The 20581-nt window shown below is 44.5% G+C and overlaps 1 protein-coding gene across 1 annotated transcript in view; it reads left to right on the top strand.

Annotated features, from left to right (window-relative positions):
- Positions 1-20581, top strand: part of COG2 (component of oligomeric golgi complex 2) — a 53228-nt gene that overhangs the window by 16283 nt on the left and 16364 nt on the right. Inside the window, exons 2-10 of the mRNA XM_046026895.1 lie at positions 2477-2638; positions 3805-3870; positions 6018-6098; positions 7920-8023; positions 10352-10460; positions 11280-11459; positions 13322-13446; positions 17606-17732; positions 19643-19782. Of these exons, the coding sequence (XP_045882851.1) occupies positions 2477-2638; positions 3805-3870; positions 6018-6098; positions 7920-8023; positions 10352-10460; positions 11280-11459; positions 13322-13446; positions 17606-17732; positions 19643-19782 (1094 nt within the window). The remainder of the gene's footprint in view (positions 1-2476; positions 2639-3804; positions 3871-6017; positions 6099-7919; positions 8024-10351; positions 10461-11279; positions 11460-13321; positions 13447-17605; positions 17733-19642; positions 19783-20581) is intronic.

Below are 20581 nucleotides of genomic sequence, written 5' to 3' on the forward strand. Positions count from 1 at the left end.
ATCCCGTGAGACCAATACTTGGAAATAGGTTATGAAAGATTTGGAACATCTGTTCAATGGAACACTCAACATCCACACAAAATATTAATAGAAATGTATGTGTTTTACGAAAAGACATTGAAGTTATATTTTTAGATGGGAAATATTTTTTTATAGAATGGGTTTTTATTTTTTTATTCTTTTTTTAAGAAATTTATTTATTTGATACAGAGAGAGAGAGATCACAAGGAGGCAGAGAGACAGGCAGAGACAGAGGGGGAAGCAGGCTCCCTGCTGAGCAGAGAGCTGGATGCGGGGCTTGATCCCAGGACCTTGAGATCCGTGACCTGAGCGGAAGGCAGAGGCTTAACCCACTGAGCCACCCAGGCTCCTCTAGATGGGAAATAGTTTAGAAGAGCAGGAGTATTAAGTGTGTGTGTGTGTGTGTGTGTGTGTGTGTGTACACGTTTGTGTACACACAAAAATAGAGAAGGTCTGGGGTTTCCATTCAAGATGGTGGTGTAGGAGGATCTTGAACTCATCTCTTTGGTCAAGTACACTGAATCTGTAGCTCCATATGGAAAAATTTCCTCTGGAAAAAACCCTAAAGCTAGCTGAGTGGTTCCTACATATTAAGTGAATAAGAAAAAAACCTACATTGAAGTAGGATTCAGTCTTGCCATAAACCCACCCCTCGTACAGCAACCTGTGATTGGGAGGATACTCACAACCCCGGGCTTCTCCCTGAGGAGGAAAGGGTTTGAACCCCACTTCTGGCGCCCCAACTTTTAAGACCTGCATCTGGGAGACAAGACCCCAAAACATCTAGCTTCGAAAGCCATCAGGGCTTGCATCCATGAGACCCACAAAACTGTAGCAAACAGAGAAACAGTTCTTAAAGCAGTCCCGCGGGTAGACTCTCACCCACCTGGAACTCAGCACAGAAGCAGCAGACTGAAAAGCCTTCAGATTTCTGTGAAAGGGGCTCATTTGCTTATCTTAAAGCCCTGAGGGGCAGGCATCTAATTTAACATGGATCTGGGGGCCTAGTAAGGTATTCTCCAAAGACTGAGCTGATAGGTGCCATCTTTACGCTATCCCTCTGCCTCGCTTCTGCTTTCTGGTGTCTCCTGGAAAGGAGCTTCTATACTCGTATGATGCCCCAAGGTTTGCAGTTGCTACTCAGGGAGTACCTCTAGATCACCTGGCTCTAGCAGCCAGCAAGACTTACACTCACGGTAGTGAGTATCGCAGTTTTACAACAGCCAAGACTTGGAAATAACTAAAGTGTCCACTGATGGGTGAATGGATAAAGAAAATGTGTGTGTATATAGTGGAATATTATTCAACCATAAAAAGAAGGAAGTCTTGCCATTTGCAACATTATGGATGGACCTTGAGGATATTATGCTAAGTGAAATAAGTCAGACAAAGAAAGACAAAAAAACGTGTATGTTTGGTGATGAATGTAGCATGGTGATCTTTTCACAATAGATAAAAATACGGAATTTTTATGTTGTATGTCTGAGACTAACGTGTCCATTATATGTCAGTTTCTTTAAAAGGTAATTTTTTATATTTTATTTTTTAAAAATATTTTATTTATTTATTTGACAGACAGGGATCGCAAGTAGGCAGAGAGGCAGGCAGAGAGAGAGAGACGGGGAAGCAGGCTCCCTGCTAAGCAGAGAGCCCAATGCCGGGCTTGATCCCATGACCCTGGGATCATGACCTGAGCTGAAGACAGAGGCCTTAACCCACTGAGCCACTCAAGCGCCCCAAAAGTAAATTATATTTTAAAGAGAAAGACTAGGGCACTTGGGTGGCTCAGTCAGTTAAGTGTCTGCCTTCGGTTGAGGTCATGATTTCAGGGTCTTCGGATGAAGCCTGGTATCCGGCTCCCAGCTCAGCGGGGAGCCTGCTTCTCCCTCTGCCCCTCCTCCCACTCGTTCTCTCAGTCTCTCTCAAATAAATAAAATCTTAAAAAAAAAAAAAAAGAGAGAAAGAGAAAGACCAAAACAAAGTCTGGAAGGATGTGAATCGCAGTGTTAAATAGTGAAGAAAAACAAACATTAACAGTGCTTAACTGCAGAGCATCAGAGAGTGGGTGATTTTTTTTTTTTTTTTTTTTTTACTCTCTTATATAAGTATTTCTTTGTTGGTTGAAAGTTTGACAGTGAACATTTGTTACTTTTAAAATTAAGAAGAAAGAGCTGTTTCTATTTTGAGAAGAGCCTCTTTGAAATGTATAATTAAAAGAAATAAAATGCCTTGTAGAGTTAGGCAACAGGAGAGAATGGTCTTAGTGAGGGGCCCCCTTTCCCACACCCTTAGTAAGTGAGCAGACCCCCGATGTCCCTGCGTGTGCTCCCCTGCAGTAATACGGCCTCTTAACTGAATAGAATGGTGTTTCTCTCTTATTCTTTCTCTGGTTTTATTTTTATATGTAAAATGTGGTATCAGTGCATTCATTTTTTCTCTCTGGTTTGATTTTCAGGAAGATTTCGACGTCGATCATTTTGTGTCTGACTGTAGGAAGCGTGTCCAGCTTGAGGAACTAAGAGGAGATCTGGAACTCTACTATAAACTTCTTAAAACAGCCATGGTCGAGCTCATCAACAAGGATTACGCAGATTTTGTCAACCTTTCCACAAACTTGGTAAACCTGAAATTCGCAAGTCCTACACACACACACACACACACACACACACACACACACACACACACACACTTTCTCTCTCCTTCATATTAATTAAAAGTGCAGAGTTTTTAGAAACCTTTCAGTTGATTTCCCTCCCCTACCCCCATCAGAAACTTGAAGAAATTACCAATTTCATTAATAAAAGAACTAAACTTTTTGGAATACATTTTTTTGTTTTAGTTTTTATTCATTTAAGGCTGCTCTAGCTTGATTATGTTTCAAATTCATTAGTCAACAGTGAAAAGTAAAGGATAATAATACCCAGGGGGTTGTTTTGTTAGTTGCTAAGTGATTACCCTGAAGTCTTCCTTGGTTTAGACTGATCTGTAGGAGCAAATGCCCACAGCTCTTACAGAAATGTTTAATTTACTCCCAGGTATATCTGTTAGCCAGAGCTAGGTTGAGGGAACATTGGCCAATCTTGATATTTTAAAAGTTTGTTTTTATAAAAATATAAGAATGATTTGCAATGAGCTTATCAGTTGTTTGTAAAAGCCACTGAGAAATGTTGAGTTTTATTACTTGGCAGAAAAGTCTCTTTGTTGATGTTTCATTTTGTTTTAAATCTGTTTGTCCAGAGAAGCACAGAAAGTCACAACTCCATGGGAATTTCAAGAAGCATTAAAATTGATGATGCATACTTGCTTTTAGGAAATATACCACTAAGATAAATGCCCCAATAGGATTGGAAACCTAGAAAGTTTTACTTCTGTTTAATTTGGATTTTTCTCAAGGGTTATAATAATGTTTAAGAGAGACATAGCCCATCAGACTTTCACATCAGCTGGCTGAGTATTATCAATTACAGACAGAACTGTTCACCTTCTGTGAAAATTTTTCACATTCATTTAAAATGTCACCTAAAGGCAAATTGTTCCTAAGGAAACTTTCGTTTCTCGTGACTTCCCTTATTTTTATAGTTTCATATATTTCAGCAGATTTTTTCATACTCTGTGAGCAGCATTAATGGCCAAATAACACTGCTGTTGTTTAGCTAGTTACTTAGCAAAATATGGTTGTACCAAAAAAATAACTTAAGCCTGATACTGCTTTGATCGTTAAACAGATACATCACTATTACTCTTGATTGTGATGTGTTTGTGCCAACCTGGTTTTGCCTTTAGGTTGGCATGGACAAAGCCCTCAATCAGCTTTCTGTGCCTTTGGGACAGTTACGAGAAGAAGTTCTGGTAAGTCCCCAGTTAATGAAAACAGTCTACTGTGAAGCGTGTTGTCCTTGTTGGCTTTTCTCTAAGAATTCTCTTCATCCGTTAGGTTGGTGGTACTGGTGGTTGTATTTTAATGGCTCATGGTTATGGTATTCACCTTCAGAAGAGTTGTAAATGATTTTCTGTCTTCGCATATGCTAAAAACCTAAAAAAACATGTTCGATTTGAAGAAGACAGATTCTCAGAGTAGACAGCCCCAAAATGCCAGGGGTGAGGAAGCATATTTCCAAATTCAATTTATTTGCCACTTTGGTCATATGTAAGTGGTTTCCAACTTATGAATGACTTGTATTTTAACAGTTTATAATCTTGAAAATATCCCCCCCCCCCACGTAATTTATCCTGGTCTGATCTACAAAAACCATGTAATCCCTAATGGAACCGAAGGATAATATAAATAAGATGTAATACTTAATAATTGTTACATTTGAATGTTCTCTCAGAAAAATCTCTGTTGTGGGAATGGGACTGCCCACCTCTAAGCCATTGGGAATAGGAACTCCACCCGGGTGAACAGTGGAGGGGGAGTTGTGGCATCACTTCCAACAGAAAATGTGCTGCCCTGTCTTCCCCACATCCCCCTGTCCGTGTCTGCTGCCCTGACTTCTGGCCTCCGTCCGTCTGACGCCCTGTTGTAAACTTGTCGTAAACGACACCATCCTTCCTTGTGTGTCTCCTCTAGCTTGAGTGGCCTCGTGCATCCCGCCCCTAAGACAGTGCCTGCATCCTAGAGAGAATATAAGGAGAAGATAATTTAAGGGAAGACACAGTGCATGGTTAGAACCAAGAAAAATTCAGAGTAACAGAAATGTCAGTGCTGAGAAGCCCAGGGAAGGGTAGGCAGGAAAGAGTTCGTGAAAGAGGTAAAGATCTTGAGTTGTGCCTTGAGCTAGCCAATACTTGCCATGGTTTATGTCTTGTTTGAATTTTATAAAATCTTGTTAAGGGTACTTTTCCTTGGAATGGAAGGGATTTTCGTGGTCCGCAGTTGGATTCCACACCAGCCGCTGTGTGGCTCTCCCGCCACCTCCTCGGTGTGCCTCTTCCTCCCGGGGCCTTGTAGCAGTGCCGTTTCCCGAGCCCAGCCTTCCTTTGGCCTCCCACTCTTCTCTCGAACCCCCTCCCTGGAGGCAGATTGGCTCTGCTCGCACAGGCTCCCATCCCACCTCACCCGCTGCCAGCACCGTATCCCCTCCCTTTTCCATGGCCCGTCTTTATAGCCACTTTGGTCCTGCTCAGCCACAGGCCTGACCTGCTTTCTGGTCCCAACTCTGAAGCTGTTCTGTGAGATTCTCAGACTGAGGGATACGACTATTTCTGTCTTCATTGTGTCCCTGTGGACTGCCACAATACTCACGTCCAGGAGGTGTTTCATAATGTTAATAGAGTGAATTAATTCACCTTTCTGTGGAATTTTTATGATATGCCTACTTTATTTTAGTTGTTTCTGTTAACCTTTGTTTTGGCCCGAATTCCTAATTATCTCTTTATTCATTAGCTTCTGGACATGTCTCTCCATCTCTGCGCTCTCCCTTTTTCTGGTCTTCTGTTCTTCATTCTTGATTCCTGGTATTTCCAAACCCACATTTCATCATCATGCATCAGTGCTTCGACATTCTCTAGTTCTCCAAAATGTGCAGAATCTAAAGACCTCATCTCAGTGAAGTTGGCCCTCCCTATTTCTGCTTCTCTCCAGAGGGAAGCCTGCAGTGCACACGGTGTGTCTGTCCGACCCTGACCCTGAGTGTGTCTGCACTTACTTCTTCTCCACATCCCTCCCCGCCTTGGCAGCTGTGCACACATGGCTTTCAGAGTCCGATTGGAGCCCCGTCGCATTTCCAGACTCTCCTGTACTTTGCTTCAGATTATTTGTTCTCCATGCTAACCACCCCCCACCCCCCTGACTTTCACTGTATATGTGTCATTCTTCTGGCCATGCCACCCTGCTTTTGTGTCATTTTGCCCCTAGATCATGAGTCCCCTCAACAGTAATTGTGTCTGGTACATTGTGTTTTTGTCAATATCTGCATAGTACTGGTGCGCAGGTATAAGTCGGTAATGTGACAAAACAACATCTATAATACATTTTCTTTATTATTCTTTTAAAGAGTCTCAGGTCATCTGTCAGTGAAGGAATTCGGGCAGTAGATGAACGAATGTGTAAACAAGAGGACATAAGGAAGAAAAAGGTATCCTCCGGTAGATTTCTTACACTGCATGCCAGTTAAAGCCCTCTCCTCTTGTGTCCGCGTACTTGTCAGCACTGTTCAGCTTTTTTTCAAAGCTCTCATGCATGTGCATTTTACACATCATGTCACGTTTCTATTTGAAATAATGAGACAGAATTTTAGAGGTACCCACACGGTCTCAAATTCACTCGCTTTTTCCAGAACAAGAAACAGTGATAACTGTTGTCGGTGCAGCGCTTGACAGTTTAACGACCATATAAATTTTCAGCAACCCTGTAAAGAAAATAGGCCTATCTTAGAGACTAGGGGAGAAGGGGGCTTTCTAAAGCAAACTCAGGATTCTGCTGCAGGTTTGTTATTTTCTGATTCTGTGTTCTTTATGTTCTGGTGTTAACTTTTATTTTTTTGACTCCCGGTAGTTAGCATGCGGTGTTGGCTTAGTTTCAGGTGTATGAGACAGGCAGCGGCTCCGTACATCCGCAGGCCCCAGGAGTGCGCCCCTTAGTGCCGTCTCCAGTTTCATGCGTCCCTGCTTGCATTCATGATCATAACGATGTAGGGCACAGCGGGCATTGGGAGTCCGGGCTTCTGACTCTAGCCTGCTGCTCTGTTACAATGTTTTCTATGTGTATTATTAGCATATTTGTTAAAATCTCAGTGGGGAGAAGCCTATTTGAGGGACCTTCTGTTTAATTCACCTCTAGATCTCCGCACAGCTTTTGTCCAAAGAATGTATGTCGTGCACTTCCAGACAAAACAATAAGCTTCGTGAGAGCAGGGTGTTTCTTGCTTTATTTTCTCGTGTCCCTACCGTCGGGACAAATGTCGAGCTCCCAGGGGTGTTCAGTAACTATTTATTGAGTGGATGACTTTGTATTTTTTGGTTCTTTAAGGGTGAGAGTTTCATAATGTCCCTCAACCTCTTTGATAATATTTGTAGTGTAAAAGCTCTTTAATGAATTGATGCGTGCGCATATGGGTATACGCACACGTGAACTGAGAGGGTCAGTATGATCGGAAGCCAAAGTTGAAACATGAATAAAGGGCCATGAAAAAATAAATGGAGGGGCGCCTGGTGGCTCAGTTGGTTAAACGTCCGACTCTTGATTTTGGCTCAGGTCATGATCTCAGGGTCATGAGATCGAGCCCCGCATTGACCTCTGTGCTCAGCAGGATGTCTGCTCGAGATTCTCTCTCTCCCTCTGCCCCTCCCCTGCACATGCACATGCACTCTCTCTCTCTCTCTCTCTCTCTCTCTCAAATAAATAAATCTTTTTTAAAAAATAGGAAAGAAATGGAGTGCCCATAGAAAGATTCAGGATGGGAAAAAGAAGAAATAAGAGTATAGAATATGAGGGCACCTGGGTGGTTCAGTTGGTTAAGCAACTGCCTTCAGCTCAGGTCACGATCCCGGAGTCCGGGTATCGAGTCCCACATGGGGCTCCCATCTCCACGGGGAGTCTGCTTCCTCCCTCTGACCTTCTCGCCTCTCATGCTCTCTCTCACTGTCTCTCTCTCTCAAATAAAAAAATAAACTCTTAAAAAAAAAAAGAGTATAGAATATGAGGAAGCAAAGTCTAGGATTTTTTTTTCTATAAACTTGCAATAGAATATTGAAGTATGCTTATTCCAAAAAGCCAGAACTAAGATTTGCATTCTTGAGAATTCTATGTTTCATAAAAATATTCAAAACATAGCATGCCCTATATATTTGAAGTTGACTTTTGGTCTTATATTTTTCTGTATTTAGCATGGGAAATAAAGATGAATAAGAGTAAAGATGGTGACTTTTTTTGTTCGCTTAATTTTTATTTTTTATAGATGTGTGTGTTGAGGCTTATACAAGTTATTCGATCAGTTGAAAAAATTGAAAAAATCTTAAATTCACAAAGTTCTAAAGAAACCTCTGCACTAGAAGCAAGCAGGTAAGCATTTTTTTTTCCTGAGTACCACATAAATTAATACTTCACATCCAGCCTAATTTGTCAGGGAGGGTTTAGTTAGAATTCGTTTCTGAACAAGAAGAAAATCCAGGTTTGTGACTCAGTGTTTTTGAATGTAGCTCCAGGAGAGCGGAGCGCATGAAATGCTGAAGTTTATAATATGTTCCTATAAACCCTTTGGTTATAGACCACAGTTCTAACACGTCAGTATGCTTCCAGTGGAAAAGTTTTATGTTTGGAATCACCTTCCCTGAGGACTAGCAGAATCCTGTTGATCCTCAAGGCGTACCATTCATCTTGCTCAGACTTTTTTTTCTAGACATGCCCAGAGTATTACCGTTGATGTATTTTGCACCAACATTATATTATTACGAAACAGTGTGGGACACAGTCAGTTGAAATTTACAAACGGGGAAGAAAAAGCTTATGAAATAGGAAGAAGATGGTGGCTCTCTTTGTTATACTGTGGTTGTCTTGTTTCCTTCCTGGTGTGAATTTTCAGTCAGCCAGGGTAGATGAGTGACTCAGAAAATGAGTTGTTAGGTCCCATCAGCACCGTGAGACGCACCGTGAGACGCACTGTGGTGCAGTGGGAGGAGTCCGGGCTTGTCCTGCCCGTACCAGCTGGTCTGCCCGCGTCAAGGTCGCCTGGTGCCCTGCATGCTCTGTCGTGTGAGGCTAATAGTCCCTCCTCCTGCAGGCGGAGTTGGGTTTCTTAATTTTAGGAATTAAGGTTTTAGATTTGGAAGGGACTTGAGAGACCATATGCTCCACATGTCTCATGATGGAGATTAAGAACGGACACATCCCAAAGGAAGCGATTCTCTGGTCCAGGGTCTCTGCCCCCTTTCACATCAAGGCATTCAGCTAAGTGGTCAGCCCTGCCATGCTTGTGTCTCTAGCCCGTTGCACTCGTGCTTCTGCTCCCGTTTGCCCGCACTTAGCAGACACTCGGGGTGTGGCCCTCCTGCGGCCGGTGTTTCTCCAGCGGCTCCGCTTCGCTGCAGCCCTCGGCAGCGCCTGCAGCCCCTCTGGCCATGTCCTTGTTCGGCCCCTGGGGAGCTGGCCCTCCAGCGTCCTTCCCATCTTTGCCATTGCCGCTGTGCTCTTCAGATAGAAACACCTCAGTGAGCTCTGTGTCTACAATCCTGTCCCTTTGCGACGCTGTCCTTGATAAACAGACATTGTGCGCGCGCTTGCTCAGAATTACCTTGGAGGACTTTTTTTCTTGAGAGCAGCTCTGAGCTCTAGAGTCAGGAAAGCCAGATCAGCATCGGTGCAGGTAAAGCCATCATGCTGGCCAGGCCCAGAAACATCGAGATAAGGATAAATAGGAAGTGTGCACGGGGTCAGTCGGTAGAGGTCGGGATTAGGCTTCGGCTTTGGTCGTGCCGAGCGCTTGCCTTCCCCCCACACTAGTTTTGATGCTCCGGGACTGGGCGCACCGCCGCGGGTCTCCAGATGTTTTGGGTTTCCTTACGGTGTGTTTCCTCACTACCTGACTGCCCATCCTCAGATGTGGGACGCCTCAAAGAGCCCAGCAGGTGCTTCGGGGCCTTTATTGTTTTTTTTTTCTTTCACTGTTCAGCTTCCTTTTGAATGGGGTTGACACTTTCTAATGTGAGGGGCGGGAGGGAAGTGTATCCAGTCCACTTGGTGGCAGTTCCCTGTGAGTGTTTTCTCACCAGCTGCCGGAGCACCGAGGTTGCTCCTTCCGCGGTTGGGTAAATGTAAACTTGGAGTCAGCTGCTCTGAGGGATTTCCCGGGTTGCTGCTAGGCGGCCAGTTTTAGCTGATGGAGGAATCAGCAGTAGTTGGTACTGTGGAGGTGTTGGGGAGGGAGAATAGGGCAGGCGGAGAAGAAGAGGGAGATTTGGGTACAAATGGTAGGACAGGGCGAGAGAGAGGAGTGGGTTAGAGATGAAGAAGGTCACGAATGGGAGAGCCTGAGGAACGTGGTGGAAACACGCAGTTGTACCCACACTGACCTAAAATAGCTCCATCCGCTTGCCTGGGCCCTACTGGGCCCTGTGGCCCGGGCCAGGTTGCGTTGGTGGCTTCTACGACATACCCCCTCCTCACCCCCTGCACCTGGGGCCTGCTGCACAGACAGCTTGTCCGGAAAACTGATGTGCGGGTGCAGGTGCGTGAGCGCTGTAAGGCGTGGGGGGCTGGGAGGGTGGGGTTGGTGGCTGGGAACATACTTGAAGAAAGCACAGGGGGCGCCAAAGCCTCGGCATTGCTCACCAGGTGATGTAGTCGCTCAGAAATTAATTTTGGGAATTGCACTTCTGTAATTGTCTCTACTAGCCCTCTCTGGACTGGACAGATTTTGGAGAGAATTGCCACAGAATTTAACCAGTTACAGTTTCATGCTGTTCAGAGCAAAGGCATGCCTCTTCTGGACAAAGTAAGACCAGTAAGTGTTGGTTTTGATTTTCAATTTGCTGTTTGCGAATTTCCTAGATGATTTTGGTTTGACCTAGCATTGCCGCCTGATCATTGCTACTCTACAGGATTTTGAAGCTAGCTTTGAATTTTTTCTTAGAGTTTCTGCTGCTTGGGACCCTGCTTCCATTGTGTCACGCTAGGTAGATTTTGTGTAAAGACACGAGCGTAGTCTGCAAACTGTGTGAATAAAATTAATTCTGAATTTCATGTGACTTGACACATCGTATGATGTAGTCAGAGTTCATTTATCCAAAGCCCTTGACCGGGTTTAAATGCACACTTGTCAGATTTACTCCATAGCTTAAGAGGCAAGTAACTTTGTGTCGTTCAGTAATTGTCTAAACTTCCCTTTGATGAAGCCGACTTACTTTCAAAGAAATCATGGGGAGGGGACGCCTGGGTGGCTCAGTGGGTTAAGCCACTGCTTTTGGCTCAGGTCATGATCCCAGGGTCCTGGGATTGAGTCCTGAATTGGGCTCCTTGCTTGGCAGGAAGCCTGCTTCTCCCTCTCCCTCTGCCTCTGCCTGCTTGTGTGCTTGTGCGCTCTCTCTCTCTCTCTCTCTGACAAATAAATAAAAACCTTAAAAAAAAAAAGAAAGAAATCATGGGGAGAAGAGATTCATTGTTATTCTCTAGGAAATGTTGGTATTTTAATCTTACATATATTCTGGTAGAATTCAAGGCTCGCTTTAATATATAACACATGTATATAAATTATACATATATATTTGAATTTTTAGAAACTGTTCTGCCTGGACCTTTCTTTCCTTGTCCTCTGTTCTTGCAGCGTATAGCTGGCATTACGGCCATGCTGCAGCAGTCCCTGGAAGGCCTGCTATTGGAAGGTCTTCAGACTTCCAATGTTGACATCATTCGGCACTGCTTACGGACCTACGCCACAATTGACAAGACACGGGACGCAGAGGCGCTAGTCGGTCAAGTACTGGTGAAACCCTACATGGATGAGGTTTGTGCCCTCATGAACTTCATTCCTCAAGCACAGAACATCTACTCTGACTTTGATTCTTTACTGCGTGTGAGAGAGCTCAGGGCTCTTCCTTGAAGATTCTCCTAGTTACTGTACTTCCGGTTGTAAGAAAGGGTTGGTCCCCGTTGGTGCCCGTCTGCATGGCAGGAATCAGGCATGCGCTCTGGTCTCTTCCAGTGATGCCATAGCTTAGGGATCATCCTAATTTAATAGGGGTGAGGGACTTGCCTAGGAAGAAGCTTCGGATCAGAACATTTTCAGGTCAGTTTCAAGTTCTGTAAGTTATATGTCAGTGAAGTTGCGAAAAGCATGACCCCACCAAGGCACACGTGCCCGCTGGAGGAGCTGGAAGACAGCCCTGTGCGCAGGGAAAGTCCGTGAGGGGAGGCGTCTTCGCAGAATTGATGTGGCCTAAGTCTTGAACACCATGGGGGAGTTTGCCAGGCCAGGAAGGTGGGAGGGAGGGAATATTCAAAGATAAAGGGCTTTTATGGGCGAGTTAGCAGGGTAGTACCTTATGTCCGGAACTTGGTTACCCAGTGTCCTTGACCTATGAGGATACAGTTGAATACAGGGAGTCCGTGTATCCTGCCTCTGAGCGGCCAGAGTACAGGCTGCGCTGTGTGAGGCCGCCAGCACTCAGCAATTTCCCACTCAGAGAGTGTCGGTTTCATCTGGTTCAGGCTGATAGAAGTCATGAAGCCAGTCTCAGCGTTTGAGGGCTTTCTTCCAGTCACCTACCAGTGCGAGTGTTCTTTCTGTCCAGTAAGTACAAAGCTACCCACCATGACTTCAGGATGAAAGGCTTCCAGTTTTAAAACGGGACAGTATCCCATTGATAGAAGTGAAATTGAAGGATTAATTTCAAGGATTAATTTCAGTAATCCTCTCAGCTTCATTAGGACTACTAAAAATAAATGATCTGTCAGTTCTTTGTATGTCTCCTGTTATAGTTCATAGCTCTCTCTGGGGGGGTGAAAAAGATCACGTTATTCTTTGTCACTAAATGAAAATATTTTAGTTATTTAATTTATGCCCTTTTCATTGAACTGAATCTAATATGCTAAATTAGGGAAGTACTTTAAGTTTCAGTGGCCGTTAAGTGAAGTATGGCCACGTTTGTATTTTAAGTTTGTATGCTTATCATTCACCTCCTGCAACTCAGCCTCACCACAGAAAATAAAATACTAAAGCAAAGTAAGATGTGTTTTTTTTGTTTTTGTTTTTTTTTAAAGATTTTCTTTCTTTATTTGACAGAGAGATCACAAGTAGGCAGAGAGGCAGGCAGAGAGAGCAAGAGAGGGAAGCAGGCTCCCCGCTAAGCAGAAACCCCCAACGTGGGGCTCGATTCCAGGACCTTGAGATCATGACCTGAGCTGAAGGCAGAGGCTTAACCCTCTGAGCCACCCAGGCGCCCCAAGATGTGTTTTCTTCCATCGCTCTCTGTCTCAGCCCTTTCCCTGTTCTAGAGACGGTAGAGGACAAGGCCAGGGTGAAGATGGTACAGAACTGTTGTCTGGAGACACAGTATTTTGCTTTCAAGCTCGGAAGGGAAGCAGATGAGTGTGTGTGATGTTTTAGCTTCAGGCCAGTCTCTGTCCCCCAGCCTCTGTGTCCCCCAGGGTCGGAACAGTGTTCCCAAATCCCAGGACCTAGATTTTCGTGCTGCTCATACTTACCTCCTGTTTAGAAAGCACGTCAAGTGGGGAGGAAGAATGACGAAGTGTATTTTTAAGGTTTTCTCGATTCTTTTCTCTGTAGTGTATAGTTCATACTTCTCTCTTAGGTGCTTTAAAAAAAAAACAAAAAACAAAAAAAACAAACGCTCTTCCTTCCGCTAGGTGATCGTAGAGCATATCGTTGAGTCTCATCCGGACGGCCTGCAGATCATGTATGCTAAGCTCCTGGAGTTCGTTCCTCACCACTGCCGCCTTCTTCGAGAGGTCACAGGAGGAGCCATCTCAAGGTGACGTAAACTGCTGTGCATGCTGAGCTCAGTTTAGTGACCATCTGTCACCTCCTCATGCGCTGATCCCTGGCTGTCCTGTCTGACCCGGGAACGTGTGCACTTCCTGTTTGTTACCAGTGCTGTGAGGCGGGTGTCGCTCGCCTCGGTTTACAGGGAAGGGAATGAAGAGTGGGGACGAATCTTGACGGTGACATTTCTGTGACTCCAGAGCCTCTGCTTTTTTCTTTTGTCTACACTTTCTCCTTAACCAGGTTTGAAATCAAAATTGGTTTCCTTTCATTATTGTGATGTCATCCTCTATCTAGAAATACCAATTCAGTTTAATTCAACACGTTTTACACTGATTGCAATTAAAGTCATGTTCGGTTTTCCCGCTCTCTGTTATTTCATTTCATTTCCATGGCTTTCCAGTTCTGTTTCATGAATATCCCATTACCTTCCACCATCTCCGTCATCCTAGTCTAGACCTTTGTCGCCTTTTGTCCAGGGTAGTGGGCTCTCCCCACCTGGTCTCCCGGCTCCACCTGTCCCTCTTCATTGCAGCCCTCGGCTGTCCCATCTGCCCAGAGCTCTGCGGCCTTCCTGAGTCACTCGTGGCTTCTCATCGCCCACAGAGGAGCATCCAGTCTTCCTGGCACAGCCTATGAGGCCCTTGGTGCTCTGGTCGTTGTGGTTCTCCGCTGTAGAACTTCCTACTGTGGAACTTCCCCCATACCACTATGGTTCCTGGCCAGACAGGAGCACTTGACCTTCCCTAACACACCTGGTACAGTAGATCCCTGACTTCACATTGGTTCAACTTTTGGTTTTTTGACTTTTTATGGTGTGCATTCAGTTTGGATCTTTTCCTGGCCTGGCGATCTACAGTAGGATCCTCTCGTGTAATGCTGGGCGGGGGCAGCGAGCACAGCTCCCAGGCAAGCCACGTGATCACGAGGGTCAGCAACCAACACACTTGAACCATCCTGTTCTGGCTTTCAGTGTTCAGTAAATTACCTGAGATATCAGACACTTTATTGTGAAATAGGCTTTGTGTTAGAGGATTTTGCCCAACTGTGCAATACTGTAAGTGTTCTCAGCACGTTTGAGGTCGGTGGGGCTGAGCTCTGATGTTCAGTCGGTTAGGTGTATTCCATGCATTTTCAGCTGAAGAGATTTCCAACTAAACATGGGTTTTTTTAGGAGCTGAGGCTATCATAAGTCAAGGAACATCTGTACTGTGTGCTTCTCTGTTTTCCCTCATTGCCTCCTGCCCTTCTCGTTCCCTTTGTCTTTCTGTTGACCTGCCACTCCGTACGAACTTCAGCTCAGACACCACTTTTTTTTTTTTTAAGATTATTTGTTTATTTATTAGATAAAGTGTAAGCAGAGGGAGAGTCAAAGAGAGAAGCAGGCTCCCCACTGAGCAGGGAGCCCGATGTGGGGCTCAATCCCAGGACCCCGGGATCATGACCTGAGCCGGAGGCAGAGGCTTAACCCACTGAGCCACCCAGGCGTGCCTGAGATACCACTTCTTTCAAGAGACCATCTTTTATCCCGTTGTTCAGCATTAGGTACATCCTCTGGATACCAGTTGGCTTTTAGTCTATTGAGAACTGATGTCCATAGACTTAGCACGTGCTCCCTTCCATGCTGCCCACGCCTTCCTGCCCACACCTGGCACAGCATCTTAAAGGTACAATTACCCAGTGTCTGCAAAATGAAAGAATGAATCTGTTTTCAGCCTTAGAAAGGCTAAGGAGGTTGCTCATCTTTATGAAGTAAGCAAGCATTGTAGTTGTCTTGAATTTGTGTTCTGTGGGAAGAAAAACCTGGAGTAATAAATACGCCAGTTGACCATTGAAATACCCTATTTTCACTACATGATTTTAGAGAAAGCCTAGTTTTGCCACTTGCATTTAGTAATCATGAAGATTTAGCTGGATTTGGATTTCACATTAAGAATTTAGAAGTCATGATGTAGAGACGCCTGGGTGGTTGTCGGTTGAGCTCTGCCTTTCTGCTCAGGTCATGATCTCAGGGTCCTAGGATCGAGCCCCGTGTTGGCTCCCTCTGCCCTGACCCCTGGCTTGTGCTGTCTTGCTCTCAAATAAAATTTAAAAAAAAAAAAGAAGAAGAAAAGTCATGATGTAAAACTAAGGAAACCACAGTTAGGAAACAGCCAGTCATTAGATTTGACAAGGCTAGTCTTGGTCCTGAAATGTCAAGTTTCAAAGCTTTGCAAGTTCTTCCACAATTTTCAGTGTGGCCGAATTCACTAGAAGCCTCAGAAATTTGGGGAATCTGTTTTTTTTAATTTGAAGATTTTATTTACTTATTTATGTAAGAGGGAGGAGGGGAGAGAGAAAGAGAAAACACATGAGCCCGGGAGGAGCAGAGGAAGAGGGAGAAGCAGACTCCTCCCTGAGCAGGGAGCCCAGTGCAGGGCTTGGTCCCGGGACCCCGATATCGTGACCCAAGTGAATGCAGATGCTTAACCGACTGAGACACCCAGGTGTCCCATTGAGGAATCTGAATCGTACCTCGGTAGGTCGTCATTTGCCTCAAGCACCCTGATTGTGCTGCCCCTGACCACCCCCTGCTTAACCTCTTGCCTCCAGGTTTCCACACGCTCTGCTCCGCGCTTTCCTTGTGTCACGTCTTCACGTGCCCTTTAAAATCTGGCAGCACTGGCGGCAGGATTTCTCTTCTGTAGAATAAGGATTCACGCTCCTGTTTGCCATCTGTTTCAGCTGTTAATCTTGAGGATGTAAATTTCCTCTTTGGGGCTTTAAGTAGATATTTACCTTGGGGATGAGGAGATCTTGTCATTTAGTATTGCTTATACTCTGTGCATCTGTAGTTTTAAAACCCTTAATGTTATTCTTTCTTTTTTTGCCATCCCCAGCCCTCCTTTTTTTTTCCCCCTCCCCAACCCTCCTCCAACCCACCAGTGATTTCTTATCAATACCAAACTATAGTAAGATTATTTGGTATCCCCTTCTGGAAGCGAAGCGTAGCTTCCTTGATAACCTATCTTTCCTGATAATTTTTCCTAAGCAGGAAGATTATGAAAGCATTTTTCTGTTGATTTTTAATGCCAGCATAGTAAAATCCCAATTTGCTATCGCAGCTTAGCTACAGAACTCCCACTTTTGCTTAAATAAGAACGTATACTGCATTGCTGACCATTGTTAAAGAAGATTATCTTAAAAGTAGAGCATGTTATGTGGTATACAACAACTGGAGCGGGTAGTCATCGCAGTGGCATTTGCCTCAAATATATTTATGTGTCTTTAAATTCAGGAGAAACTTAAGGAATCTGCCTTATTTACTTATGTATGAAACCATTGCTAACATAGCACTTACTGTATGCCAGGCCCCAGCCTAAATGCTTGGAAGACATTAACCCGTATGATGATCCTATGATCCATATCCTGTCATGTCCATCTAAAGACGAAGACAACAAAACACAGAAAGCAAAGAGCCCACGATTTGAACCCAGGCACTCTGGCTTCCGAGTGGATGCTTCATGCCTGTGTTGCTTCTGCCTCTCATCGAGTTCTAGAACTAGAAATCCAGAGTCCAGCCTTTTGCTAAAAAATGCAAAATAAAGCATGGACACACACACAAAAACATTAATGTGATAGGTGTTCTGTATCGGGATTTGTGATCAAGATATTACATGGAATGGTCCTACAGCTGTAGAACTGAAGGTGATCTCGGAGAGGGAGGCATCTTCGCATCTTAGCTGTTAGTAACTGGTAAATTAGCGTCATTTACAGCGCCTCGGGGCTTAGCGGTATTAAGATTGAATGCGAAGATTGGTTTTCTTGTGTTATTAGACTGCTGTTTATCCAAGGTAGAGTGTAAATATGGTGGCCTAATTAGGGCAGGAATCGTGCCAAGGCAGTCTGACACCAGCTTGCTCTCCTGTGTGATAGATAGAAGAGTCAGGCTACAGAGAACACACCAGCTTCCAGGTGAGTCTGGGATCAAGGAGTAAGATAGAAGTGTCGGGCCCTGAACCAGCTCACTGACAAAGAGAGTTGTTCGTAAAGGTCGAAGTAAGTGTTAGGCTGAGGAACTTCTAGCAAAAGCAGCACAGTAGAATTCCGCCCTTTGTAAAATAGAAGAGCACAGTGCATCTGACTGAGATTTTGCTCTTGTCCTACAGTGAAAAAGGCAATACTGTTCCTGGATATGACTTTTTGGTGAACTCTGTGTGGCCAGAAATAGTACGAGGATTAGAAGAAAAATTGCCTTCTCTTTTTAATCCCGGGAATCCTGATGCATTTCACGAGGTACCTTTTCCTCCATCATCTTGATTCTAGAAGCTTTTAACCAGAGGCTTGACGCTAATCATGTTTACTGCAGAGTCTTGGTTCTGTGGTGGTTTTCTTTTTTTAATAAAAATTTGAGTTCATGAGTGAGCATGTACTTAAAAATTGTTTCATCCAAGTAATAGTCCCTGATACTTTTCGGAATAAGTATTTTAAATTGACAATGTTTAGTAAGATCCAGTCTAAACACAGTTGTGACTAGATGCGTATATTATTTTCTCACTTTTTAAAAAAAGATCCTAAAAACCATTAAAAGCCAATCTCGTTGCAGTTGTTTTCCATGAAAAAGTAGGTTTACAGATCTGTACTGTATAATTTTTAAAGAAAACAAAAGGTATTGATTGGATTGTAAAATCCTTGTTAATTTTTAAAGCGTAGAGAGGCAGGCAGTAAGTTCAGTGAGCTGAGGGGCTGGTGGACTTCAAAAACAGGTAAGACAACAAATTTGGACCGTCACTATTCCAGAAATACCACTGACCTATTCTCGTGACTCATTGTGTGATGTTAACAGTATGTTGAACAATACGATCACTTGCTGTCACTTTCAGTAAATTGTGTGAAAGTGATTTTTGTGATTTTGAAAATTAGGGCTTTCAAAAATAGATACTGTAAGCAGAACGAAATAGTGATTTAGGCAGGAACCATTTAAGACCTTTTATATTTTGCTGTACTCTAGAGAATTGTACAGATCACATCAGGCTCAGGAGATGTTTCAGCTTCAAAATGACACTTTCTCACAGCACTTTGATTTTAGAATTCTAAACAGTGCTTAATGTTGGTGGGTACATTTCAAGCAAGCATAGCATCTGTCAGTTTCTCTCAAAAATGCTTTCGGCTTTCCGCATCGCTGTGACATGCTTCTTGTGGAGAGAGAAACATCTTTGTATTCTTTTAGCATCCTATCCTATGTAGAGGTAGAATACGTTTTATCCCAATAGGATGAATAATATCTTTGTCTCAACTCCACACGCCTAGACACCACACTCAGGAGATCTGTTGCTCAGAACCAACTGAAAGAAATTAAAAACATGTGGCATTCAGTGCACCATAATTCGGGCCTAAGCGCAGACTTCAGCAAATTTAGGTGAATGGTTTGGTGAGCCAGAATTGAGCCCGTCTTAATTAAGAAGTCCGTGGAAGGTCTGCATACATTCTCCTCAGAGCCTGGGCCCTCGGGGGCCTGGAGTTCCCACAAGGGAATCCGCATTTCACCAAATCTGCGGTTTTGCTCCGCTGGCTGACCCTGGTTCTATGTCCTCTGTTAGCTTTGTCTGGGGGTAAATTCTCTCGGAGCCTAAGCAGAAGAGAAAATGTCGTCCTTAAAGTATAAGCAGTAGTTACTGGTAGGGTAGTTGTGTGGGCGAAATTAAGTGGAACAGCGCACAGGTGATGAATGCTGGGTGAGTTTCAGCTGCTGTCTTCACCGTGTTGTGACCCCCCCCCCCCCCCGACCCCCATCCACTTTCATGCTGTTCTGTCTGTAGAAAGGACAGGACTGCTCCTCTGGTTTGATTCTTGTCCTACTTCTTCTGGAGCGGCAGTGAAAGTGATACCACTTAATTTCCGGTCTCGTCTCGTTCCAGTGGGCTAGGTAAGGGATGCCCTGGAACATGCAAGCTGTCCTTCGCAGAGCACTGGGTTTCCAGATGGGCTTGTCACGTAAGCTCGTGAGCCAGTCACCGAACCACTTGGGCATTACGGGATCTTCAAGTCAGGACCTGGGAAGGACGATCTCTTGAGGTCCCTGTCGGCTCTGGGAACGGAGTCCGAGGGCTCCCGTCCTCTCTCTGGATTACAGCTTTCCGTGCATGTTCCCGTCTCCGGTTAGTGTGCTTACAGTGAAAACGCCCACCTGTGTGTTCTTCTTTTAGAAATACACCGTAAGTATGGATTTTGTGAGAGCGTTTGAGCGGCAGTGTGGATCCCAGGCCAGTGTGAGGAGACTAAGAGCTCATCCTGCCTATCACAGCTTCAATAATAAGTGGAATTTACCTGTTTATTTTCAAATAAGGTCAGTAATTTATTCCCTCCCCCCACCGCCAGTCTTCTAAGACGGAATTCGAATACCAATGCAGGGTTGCCCCACTTACCGGCCTTTTCTTTGAGATCATTGTACTGTTCGGTGGGAAGCAAAACCTGAAATGGAAACGTGCAAGTGTCTCGATTACCAAGGTCCTGGCTTGCATGAGAGAAATATAATTTTGTGATCAGAGGGCTGCGCACACCAGCCTCGAATTGAGGTGGCCTCCGGGCCCAGCTCCATCCCCCCGGCTGACACTTCCGCAGCCATCACACGGAGGCAGTCAGGAGGGCTCTGGAGCGGCGCCTCTTTTCCCTTTTCCCCTTCTCACCACCTGCCACTGTCAAACAGCGGCCCCAGCCCACATCTGTTGTCGGCTTCTCTGGACAGTTCTTTTACTCAGAGAGAGTGGGGAGAGGCGCAGCGTTAATTATCCTTTGCATCTGGTTCCTTCAATCAGTTATGACAATCCTAGTTATTATTTTGGTTTTTCTTTTCTTTATAATCTCTGACATTTGTTCTCTCTGTTCTGGAAAATGGTGATGCTTCTAACAGATGTCCTGATGATAACACGTATGTAAATAAGTGCTTCTATAAACTATTGGGGAAATTTAGGATAAACTCTTAGCAACTTGTGTTCTGCTAGAAAAATCGATGAGATCAGGCATTTTTGCAGAGTCTCTCGGTTAAGGTCATGGTAAGTTCCTTCATAGAATGACATTAACTAGAGTGTTTTAGATAGAACGGTCTGTAGAGGGTCATAGGCTTTTTGTTTACATCGCTGAGTGCT

Source organism: Meles meles, chromosome 13 (assembly GCF_922984935.1).
Source record: "Meles meles chromosome 13, mMelMel3.1 paternal haplotype, whole genome shotgun sequence".
NCBI classification, from domain to species: Eukaryota; Metazoa; Chordata; class Mammalia; order Carnivora; family Mustelidae; genus Meles; species Meles meles.